The sequence below is a fragment of the Dendrobates tinctorius genome, unplaced genomic scaffold (assembly GCF_039654945.1).
Source record: "Dendrobates tinctorius isolate UK_male_01 unplaced genomic scaffold, ASM3965494v1 ptg000143l, whole genome shotgun sequence".
NCBI lineage: Eukaryota > Metazoa > Chordata > Amphibia > Anura > Dendrobatidae > Dendrobates > Dendrobates tinctorius.
In genome coordinates, this window is record NW_027361810.1 from 44,204,340 (window position 1) to 44,215,898 (window position 11,559).

The window sequence follows — 11,559 nt, forward strand, 5'->3', positions numbered from 1 at the left end:
GGAATTTAAAAGTTCAGCCTTCTCAACATCCTGTCTTACCATTTCATCATTTTCATCCTGTAAAAATCCTATAGCATCTTTGACTTTTCTTTTACTTTTGACATATCCCCAAAATCCTTTATTATTGCTTTTGACATCTCTTGCAAGCCTCAATTCATTTTCAGCTTTAGCTAATCTGATTTGTGCCCTGCAGGTTCTGCAGACAGCATTATATTCTTCTTTAGATATGCCTCCCTCTTTCCATTTTATAAACATTTTTTTCTTCCTTTTTAGCATGTGCTTAAGTTCTGTGTTCATCCATCCTGGTTTCCTTAAATGCTTCCTATTCTTCCCTCTTTTCGGAATTGTTAACAACTGTGCTTTGAGAATTTCATTTTTCAAGATTTCCCATCCTTCCTGGACATTTTTGTCTTTAAGGATATCCAGCCATTGGATCCCTCCAATTCTCTTTCTGGATCCCTTAAAATCTGCCTTTCTGAAATCTAACCTTGACGTCTGAGTCTTCACAGGTCTTCCGCCTCTAGTTATCCAAAATTCTAAAATTGCATGGTCGCTACCTCCTAGGGTCCCAGCCACTATTACCTCCTCAACCATTTCCTCCCTGTTTATAAGGATTAGATCCAAGGTAGCAGTTCCCCTTGTTTTCTCCCTTACCTTTTGGAAGATAAAGTTGTCAGCAAGAGAGGATAAGAATTTCCTTGACCTGTTAGTTTTGCCTGAGAGAGATTCCCAACAAATGTCTGGATAGTTGAAATCTCCCATGACAACTATGTCATATTTTTTGGAGAACTTGGCCATTTGATGCATAAAGAGTTCATCCATATCTTCAGCTTGCACAGGCGGCCTGTAGTAAATGCCTACAATGGTGTCCTTTCCATTGTTCTGTCCTTGTATTCTTACCCAAACAGTTTCCACAGAACTCCCAGTCTCTGAAGCTTCAATCTCTGTGCAGATATACGCGTTTCTAACATACAATGCAACACCCCCTCCTCGTTTATCAAGTCTGTTTCTTGCAAATAAGTTGTATCCTTCTAGTCTTGTATTCCAATCATGTGTATTGTCCCACCAAGTTTCAGTGATTCCAATGACATCATATTTCTTTTCCTGTGTTAGTAGTTCCAATTCTCCTTGTTTGTTGCCCATGCTTTGTGCATTAGTATAGAAACATTTTAGTTTGTGATTGGTTTCTCTTTCTCCAATATTTTTATTAGATTCTTTTGTCTTTGTTCTTCCTTTCCACTTCTAATAGCAGAGTTCTCAATAGCATTTGTCAGATGTATGGCTTTTTCTGGTCTTTTGCTTCCCTTCCCATGTTCTAGTTTAAAGCTCTCCTTACAAGTGTAGCAAGGCGACTTCCAAATACATGCTTTCCAGTCTTCGTAAGGTGCACCCCATCTCTAGCAAGTAGTCCATTGTATAAGTAGCTCACTCAGGTCTCTGACCTTCCTGGGGATGCTATTTGACATCTCCAGGGGTCTGGTGATCCTCCCCAGGGTCAAGGCACTGGCCCTCCGTTAAGGGGGTTCACACTCTCCTCCGCGGTTTCCCCCGATCTCTCCGGTATGCCATGAGCGGACTGGGCAGGATGGCAGCGGCAATGGAGGTGGTACCATTTGCCCAGATTCACCTCAGACCCCATCCTCAAGTCCTGGGACAGGAATCTGTTCTCCCTCAAGAGAGAGTTCCGGTTATCAGCGAAAACCAGGAGGTTCCTGCACTGGTGGCTCCAGCCAACCTCGCTTGCAATGGGAAAATCCTTTTCTCTCCGGTCACTGAAAGGTTTTGACCACCGGCGCAAGCCTTACGGGTTGGAGCGCGGTACACCTACATCACAGAGCGCAAGGCAAGTGGTCACCAATGGCGTGACCATGCCCATCAACATCCTGGAAATTCGGGCCATCTTCCTGGCATTGAAAGCCTTCCATCACTTGCTAGCAGACTCTCATATCAGAGTGCAGTCGGACAATGCCACGGCGGTGGCATACGTGAACCATCAAGGCGGCACCCGCAGCATCCAGGCGATGAACGAAGTAACACGTATCCTACACTGGGCGGAGGATGCGAGGTCGGTACTCTCTGCGGTCCACATTCCGGGTGTGGACAACTGGGAAGCCGACTATCTCAGCCGTCAAGGAATGGACTCGGGGGAGTGGTCTCTCCATCCCGAAGTTTTCCATCAGATCTGCCATCGTTGGGGGACCCCGGACGTGGTTCTGATGGCATCCCATCTCAATGCCAAAGTTCCCAATTTCATGGCCAGGACGCGCGATCCGCAGTCGCTCGGAGCAGATGCCCTGGTTCAGGACTGGACCCAGTTCCAGCTTCTGTACATTTTTCCACCCCTTCCCCTGATTTCCAGAGTCCTGAGGAAGATCAAACAAGAGGGTGTTCCCCACCATCCTATTCGCTCCAGACTGGCCCAGGTGTACATGGTACGCCGACGTAGTGCAACTCACAGCAGACGCTCCCTGGCGTCTCCCCACACGTCCCAAACTTCTGTCACAAGGCCTGTTCTTCCACCAGAAATCAGGGGCTCTCAATTTGACGGCGTGGCCATTGAGACCTGGTTTTTGACCCAAGCAGGTTTTTTCATCGGACGTTGTTAAAACCATGATCAGGGCTCGAAAGCCAACTTCAGCCAAAACTTACTATCGTACCTGGAAGGCTTTCTTCACATGGTGCGAATTTCATGGGCACATCCCACTCCCCTATTCTCTTCCAAAGGTCCTCGGTTTCCTTCAGTCAGGCCTGGACGCCGGGCTATCCCTGGGCTCGCTTAAGAGCCAGGTGTCAGCGCTTTCAGTGCTCTTTCAGAGGCATTTTGCTAACAAGCCGCAAGTGAAGACTCTTCTCCAAGGGGTTTCTCGATTGGTTCCCCCCCTACAAACATCCGTCGGAGACGTGGGACCTCAACCTGGTCTTGACAGCACTACAGTCACCTCCTTTTGAACCCCTAAAGGAGGTCTCACTCCGCTTTCTATCACAGGAAGTGGTTTTTCCTGGTGGCAATCACCTCGCTACGCAGGGTGTCCGAACTTTCAGCTCTTTCCTGCAGACAACCCTTCCTGGTTTTTCATCAGGACAAGGTGGTTCTCCGTACAGTGCCATCCTTCCGAAGGTTGTGTCCACCTTCCACCTCAATGAGAAAATCTCATTACCATCTCTTTGCCCGGTTCCCGTTCATAGAGTGGAGAAGGCTCTGCATACGCTAGACTTTGTCAGGGCATTGCGTATTTACGTGTCTAGGACTGCTCCCTTCCGGAAGTCTAATTCACTTTTCCTTCTTCCAGAAGGCGTTCGCAAGGGCCTACCGGCTTTCGACGCCACCCTTGCTAGGCGGATCAAGTCCACCATTCAAGAAGCTTACCGCCTTAACAATTCTGCTCTTCCGGCCGGTATCACGGCTCACTCTACGCGGGCGTTAGGGGCCTCTTGGGCCATTCAGCATCAAGCCTCGGCACATCAAGTGTGTAAGGCAGCCACTTGGACTAGCCTGCACACATTTACAAAACACTACAGAGTGCATACCGAGTCCTCAGCGTATGCGAGCCTGGGTAGACGGGTCCTGCAGGCGGCAGTACCCCAAATTTAGGGAACTGTCAGTACAATATTCGTCCACTGCTTCGGGACGTCCCACGGTTCTGTGTCCCCCAATAAGGCGACAGAGTAAAGGAGATTTTTGTGTACTCGCCGTAAAATCTTTCTCTTAGCCTTTAATTGGGGGACACAGCTCCCACCCTGTTGCCCTTGCGGGCCGTTGTTACGTTTGGGTTCTCATATTGTTTGAGCTGGGTTCTCATATTATTTGAGCTCATTTATGGTAGCCTTCTTACAGGCATGGTTATGTTTCTGGTATATTCCTCCTAATGCTTTTGCACAAAACTGGAGAAGGCTGACGCCGTCCAGGGGTGTATACTGCAGAGGAGGAGCCAAAGTTAATCTTTTTCAGATTATGCATAGTGTCGCCTCCTAGTGGACAGCAGCATAACACCCACGGTTCTGTGTCCCCCAATTAAAGGCTAAGAGAAAGAGATTTTATGGTGAGTACACAAAAATCTCCTTTCTTTGTAGCGCTTGATGGTTTTTGCCACTGCACTTGGGGACACTTTCAAAGTTTTCCCAATTTTTTTCAGATTTACTGACCTTCATTTCTTAAAGTAATGATGGCCACTTGTTTTTCTTTACTTAGAATTTGTATTATGGTAAGAAAAAAGCAGCTAACAGTCTATTCAGTAGGACTATCAGCTGTGTATCCACCAGACTTCTGCACAACACAACTGATGGTCCAAACCCATTTATAAGGCAAGAAATCCCACTTATTAAACCTGACAGAGGGCATACCTGTGAAGTGAAAACCATTTCCGGTGACTACCTCTTGAAGCTCATCAAGAGAATGCCAAGAGTGTGCAAAGCAGAAATCAAAGTAAAGGGTGGCTACTTTGAAGAACCTAGAATATAAAACATATTTTCAGTTGTTTCACACTTTTTTGTTAATTATATAATTCCACATGTGTTAATTCATAGTTTTGATGCCTTCAGAGTGAATCTACAATTTTCATAGTCATGAAAATAAAGAAAACTCTTTGAATGAGAAGGTGTTTACAAACTTTTGGTCTGTACTGTATGTGTGGCGATATATTGATAAATATAATTTTATACAGCTATATGCTGCAAAAACACTTGGTGACCAATTCCACAATATATATCATACATACACACACTATGTTATAGTGTTCCCTTTAACTTTTTGAGCAGTGTGTGTGTGTGTGTGTGTGTGTGTGTGTGTGTGTGTGTGTGTGGAGATATAGAGATAGATATAAAAAAAAATTCTGCCTATGCACAGCATACACAGAAATCTGCCAATCAGTGGTGTGGGTGGGGTTATACAGAGTTCAGCATTTAGAGAACTGCTAGATCTGCAGCAAATAATGGGGATTTTGTCAAAACTGCAGTAACCGCTAAAGTGACACATTGCGGGAGTCGGGGTCTCCATCCCTATATTATGCTGCCGTCAGATGGGCAAAGGAAAAACCTGGTGACCGATTTCCTTTACCTTGATGATTAGTCTTTTTTGCCAATATGTATTTTTTTTATTTTTTTTTGTCCTGCTAAAATTTTGCTTGTGTTTTGATAGCAACATACAAGACGCGTTTATGAAATTCTTCGGCTTCGTACAACGGACATGAGTGATCCTGAGAAATCCCGAGCTTACAGGCTAGAAATAAAAAAACGACTTGTTGGCCCTTATAAGGTACGGCTAAAGTGTCTATCTTATGTCATCAAATTACTGACATCTGATACTAATTTGTGCTGTACCAAAAGCTAAGCATGTGAGCGCAAGCATTTACTGTTGGGACTGAGCCATTCGCTGTAATGGTATGGATACAGTCCAGAAATCAAGAAACATTTGCTGTAGGGTTTTGGGAAATTGTCTTGTTTTTGGGGCTTTGTCTGTAGCCTCATGGCTTCCATTCCTAACAAAGCCATGACTGGCATGATTCTTATTTTCCCAATTATTCTTGCTGGATCTCATTGTATTGGGAATCCATAAAGTTTCGGACTTTTTTGACAGTATGTATATCGCTGTATGTTAAGATAATCTTGCAGTCAAAAATTCTGGAAAATCAAGAGTGTTTTTCTGCCTCCTTTTTTGGGTGCCTGTAAAGAAGAATAGGTGTAGAGAAGAGTTGAAACCTATTAAACTTTTTAGTTAAAAGAAAGGAAGATGTATACAGTATGTTTATTATTATTATACATTTATATAGCGCCATTTATTCCATGGCGCTTTACAGGGAAAAGGGGAAATATAGACAAGTACAATAAACATGTGCAAGACAAGGGACACACGAGTACAGAAGGAGAGAGGACCCTGCCCGCGAGGGCTCAGTCTACAGGGATGGGTGAGGATACAGTAGGAGAGGGTAGAGCTGGTTGTGCGGTGGTTCAGTAGACTAAGGATCATTGCAAGCTGTAGACTTGTCGGAACAGGTAGGTCTTCAGGTTCTTTAAGGTTTTCGTTGTTGGTGAGAGTCTGATGTGTTGCTGCAGAGAGTTCCAGAGTATGGGGGAAGCACGGGAGAAGTCTTGTATGCGGTTGTGGGAAGAGGAGATGAGTGGGGAGTAGAGAAGGAGATCTTGAGAGGATCGAAGGTTGTGTGCGGGTAGGTACCTAGAGACCATGTCACAGATGTATGGATGAGACAGGTTGTGGATGGCTTTGTATGTCATGGTTAGTGTTTTGAACTGGAGCCTCTGGACAATAGGAAGCCAGTGAAGGGCCTCGCATAGGGGGGAGGCAGGAGAATAGCGGGGAGACGGGTGGATTAGTCGGGTAGCAGAGTGTAGGATAGACTGGAGTGGTGCTGAAGGGGAGGCCAGAGAGCAGGAGGTTGCAGTAGTTGAGGCAGGAGATGATGTTTAAATATTAAAGGGGTATTCTCATCTACAAGATCCTTTCCCATCAAGCGTCAAGATGCCATTTTCCCCCAGTTTTGCCATATATCAGAGCTGCAGTGTTACTGGAGTATCAAAAAGCACAAGGTATGCCATACTCGGGGACATGCCCAAGGTAAAGAAGGCTGAAAAACGACCACCGTTTGAACAAGAAACATAAGATAAAAACGTCAAGACTGGGCCAAGAAATATCTTAAGACTGATTTTTCTAAGGTTTTATGGACTGATGAAATGAGAGCGACTCTTGATGGGCCAGATGGATGGGCCAAAGGCTGGATCAGTAAAGGGCAGAGAGCTCCACTCCGACTCAGACGCCAGCAAGGTGGAGGGTGGGGGGCTGGTATCATCAAAGATTAACTTGTGGGACCTTTTCGGGTTGAGGATGCAGTGAAACTCAACTCCCAGACCTACTTCCAGTTTCTGGAAGACACCTTCTTCAACCAGTGGTACAGGAAGAAGTCGGTATCATTAAAAAAAAACATGATTTTCATGCAGGCCAATGCTCCATCACATGCATCCAAATATTCCACAGCGTGGCTGCCCAGTAAAGGTATAAAAAGAAAAAATAATGACATGGCCCCCTTGTTCACCTGATCTGAACCCCATAGAGAGCCAGTGGTCCCTCATAAAATGTGAGATCTACAGGGAGGGAAAACAGTACACCTCTCGGAACAGTGTCTGGGAGGCTGTGGTGGCTGCTGCGCGCAATGGTGATCGTAAACAGATTTAGCAACTGACAGAATCTAAGGATGCAAGGCTTTTGAGTGTGGAAAGGAGGCTATATTGGTCACTGATGTTTTTTTTTTTTTTTTTGAATGTCAGAAATGTTTATTTCTAAGTTTTGTGTTTATATTGGTTTACCTGGTGAAAATAAACAAGTGAGATGGGTATATATTTGTTTTTTATTAATTTGCCGAATAATTCTGCACAGTAATAGTTACCTGAAAAAAACAGATATCCTCCTAAGATAGCCAAATCTAAAAAAAAAACCCACTCCAACTTCCAAAAATGTTAAGCTTTGATATTTGAGTCTTTTGGTTGATTGAGAACATAGTTGTTGTTCAATAATAAAAAGAATCCACTCAAATACAACTTGCCTAATAATTCTACAAATGGTGTATACTACATTTCTAATTGGAGGTATTTGCTAATATTATTATTATTATTATTATTTATTATTTATTATTATTATTTATTATTATTACACCTGCTACCCATTGGGATAGGATGCGGGAGATGGGAATATCCCTTTAAGCATTACATTTTTTGCATACATCACTCATTGACTAGAATGTAAAAAAAAGTATACTGTCTCTTTGGAAGAAAGAATGGTATTGTAGACTATGCTTCTCTGTCCTTAAAATATTTAAGCTTCTCTAAAGTTAATCAAACCATTCTTAAAAAGTATGGTCATGGTACTTGGAGCCTTGTGCATGATTTTAGCCGGCCATGCACATCTATCGGACAAACGAATCTTCAGTTGTTGCAGTTTCGGCTCTTTCAACCGAGTGCTTCCGTGTGAGAAAATCATGTCTGGGAGATCAAAGCAGTTTCAAAACTGGACATGTGCAGTAATCCAGAGCCCCCATACACATTGATGGTTTCAGCCAATAGTCTAGTCTAATGTGCTTGTTGGGGCCTTAATAATGGACTTGTAACTTCACATTGTTTTGTTGAGTCATTCCAGCATGAAATACAATGGGAGAATTGATTTGCCCATCTTTCTCATACATTTGCCAAAAGCAAATTACAAACGTAAATTATTCATTGAATACCAATTTGCTGCCAAATGTAAATGGTGTGAAACTTTTCCACACATCCAATGCGGGGAGCCTGAACTTCATTCTGCATGTCATTATTTATCAACTGCATAATAGGAGATGTCCTTGTGTATTATGGAGCAAGGAGGAGGATCTTGATATCTCGATAAAGGAGGAGGATATAGCTGTTTCTAAAGGGTCAATCCACCATAGCTGCTGCTTCTAAAGGGTTTACCAAATACACTGAGGAGAAGCTGTGACCACTCTACTGCTTTTAGATGTTTCCTCCTCCTGCTGTTTTGAAACACACAGCAATCCATCTTGCATTGGTTTTTATATCACTACATTCAGTATGTACACTAAGGTGACCGCAAAAAATCGATGTCGGAATTTTGTCCGTCTGGACCCCACAAAACGATTCCCCTTTCCAGATATTGAGATAGCCAAAATTTGAGCTCGATCAAACGACGTTAACCCGTGCCGCTCGTCGCTCAAAGTTTGAAAAAATCCAAATTGAGGTATTTTAAGATTTAGGTATTTTGCATAGTCTGTTAGACTATAAAGAATGTGACAACAACATTGCAGAAATAGCCCTGACCAAATTTTCGAACCATTTGTGGTATTTGAATGCAGAGTTGGTGGGATTATCGTTTTTTGATCCCACCATTACAGACAATGAAAAGTTGTTAATGGCTAATAAATTGCTCAGTAGCACAGATGAACCATCAGAGCACGCTAGGGTTGTAAATCCAAAAGTTAGGAAAGAAAAATTAAAAGAGGTAGGAAGTAACCGACTTTAACGACCTTCTGACAAAAGATGAAGGACAAAAGCAATATGTCCTGCAAGTTGTAAGCAAATGCCGAGCATTATATTCTGACGTTTCAAAAACTACTTTAACAGAAGCTCTAGAATAGATTAGATAACTATGTAAAATTATCAACTCATGTAGGTTAGCGTGCTCTGATGGTTCATCTGTGCTACTGAGCAATTTATTAGCCATTAACAACTTTTCATTGTCTGTAATGGTGGGATCAAAAAACGATAATCCCACCAACTCTGCATTCAAATACCACAAATGGTTCGAAAATTTGGTCAGGGCTATTTCTGCAATGTTGTTGTCACATTCTTTATAGTCTAACAGACTATGCAAAATACCTAAATCTTAAAATACCTCAATTTGGATTTTTTCAAACTTTGAGCGACGAGCGGCACGGGTTAACGTCGTTTGATCGAGCTCAAATTTTGGCGCTCTCAATATCTGGAAAGGGGAATCGTTTTGTGGGGTCCAGACGAACAAGATTCTGACATTTTTTTCCCCCCCATATGAGATCCGGTCACCCTAACGGCAACAACAATCTACCCGGTGTTTGAGGCTGTGTGCACACGATGCAGATATGCAGCGTTTCCGCAGCGGATTTTACCGCGCAGAAACGTTGCATATCCGCATTGTGATGTACAGTACCTTTAAAATGAATGGAAAAAAAAAAACGCTGTGCAGACACTGCAGATTTTTCCGCGCGGTTTTCCTGCGGTACAAAATCCGCAGCATGTTACTACTTTTGTGCGGTTTTCTAGCTCCCCTGTCTCCAAATCCGCAGGGGGAAAACCGCAATGGAAAACCGCACAAAAACCGCGTGAAAAATGGAAGAAATCCGCAGGAAAAATGCAGGTCATTTGACCTGCGGTTTTCTTCCATTCTGCACGGAAAAATCCGCAGGGCTTAAAACTCCGTCTGCACTCAGCCTAAATGCTACATAGTTGTATCTCCCGGCTCAGAGGCAGGAAGGCTCAGTCAGTGATAAGGCAGTGTTAATCCCAACATTATCAACCCTATCATAGAACGCCGGAGCTTTTAATCTAAATTAGAGTTTTGTTTTTTTTTCACTTTTCCTACTATATAATATATTTTAATGTTTTTTTTGTTTGTTTTTAACAGCTGCTATTGTAAAAAAGTTAATTTCTTGCGTTTCTAATCTGAATTTTATTTTTAAATTCTAGAAAAACCAGAGGGAGGTGGCCAAGATGAGAAGATGTTTAAAACCTGAGGAGCTCACCAACCAGATGAATCAGATAGACCTGAAGACTCAACACGAGCAGCTAGAGGAAAGTTACCAGGAGCTCGTGTCCGAGTACAGGAGGACGGTGGAAAGACTTGCCCAGGCTTGAGGCACTTGACAATTGCGAAGAGTTGTACATCGTTCTTAACTTCAGCCGTTTGCTGTGTTTGCCAGTGAATCTCCTCTGAATAAAAAAAAAAATCTGTGTTCATATCTCTTGCGTGTAAATTTTTGGACTTTAACATTTTGAGCTGTGGCATCGATCTGTGATGTATTAATGCTGTTCCCGGAGGCAGCACTTTAACACGCTGCATTAGCAGAAATCCTAAACCCTGGCAAATCGAACTGGTTTATTGCACGATTTGTATTTGACCTGGATTTTCATTCGTGTGCCGTCATACAAAGGTGTAAACAGGTCTGTGAAGGCACAATATCTGTGATGAGCTGTAAAAAAAAACAAAAAACAATAATAAATATTAAAAAAATGCTATCTCTGCTCATCACTTCTATTTCTGTACATAGTCTGATCTCTGCCCCATGTGTATGACATATAATACCACTTTGGTTTCTTGTGCATTTCAATTGTTTGTTTATTTTTCTAGAAAACTAAACCTGGTTCTTATGTCTGTAGTTATTCAGTGGCACTTAACTGCTAAAAATAATAATAATAAAAGTGAAAAAAGGTTTTTGGTTTTTTTTTGCTTTTTTTTTCATTTATATATCGGCATGTTATATTTTTCTTTTTCGCGTTCTTCCATGTTAAAGGCAATCTGTCAAAAGCAATTTTTGTTTTTAGAAGTAGAATGGGTATAAAATGATCTTTTAAAGTTTTTTTTTTTTTTTTTTTTTCTTTTAAAGAATTTAATTGGGAGCCCTCGCGTCTTTTTGTATTGTCTGTATAAACTGTGCATGCAGTGCTCGCTTTATGGCAGCTGCAATTAATAGGAGATAATGGATTAATACAATCTGGGGTAAAGACCCTGCCTCACTAATGAATAACAATAACTGGGGAGCTGCATACAGAATTATAACCATGTATACAAGGCATTGTTTTGCTATTCTACTTTATCTGGGTCTCCCATAGCACAACAGAGTCATCATGTCATTAAAGGGGTTATCCCAGATTAGAAAAACATGGCTGATTTGTTTCATAAAGAGTGCCACCCCTGACCGTGGTTTGTGTGTGGTATTGCAGTTCTACTCCATTTATTTCAATAGGGTGGTCCATAATGCTGCTGTTTCTAAAACAAATCTTTTGTGTTTTTCTAGTGCAACCCTCTCAACTTGC

General features: G+C 42.4%; 1 protein-coding gene across 3 annotated transcripts in view; it reads left to right on the plus strand.

Annotated features, from left to right (window-relative positions):
- HAT1 (histone acetyltransferase 1) overlaps positions 1-10,955 on the plus strand; it is a 104,329-nt gene extending 93,374 nt beyond the window's left edge. For all 3 annotated transcript variants that reach the window (XM_073545876.1, XM_073545877.1, XM_073545878.1), the window contains exons 10-11: positions 5,135-5,251; positions 10,213-10,955. In XM_073545876.1, the coding sequence (XP_073401977.1) occupies positions 5,135-5,251; positions 10,213-10,380 (285 nt within the window). In that variant the 3' untranslated portion in view covers positions 10,381-10,955. The remainder of the gene's footprint in view (positions 1-5,134; positions 5,252-10,212) is intronic.
- Positions 10,956-11,559: the final 604 nt, after the last annotated feature.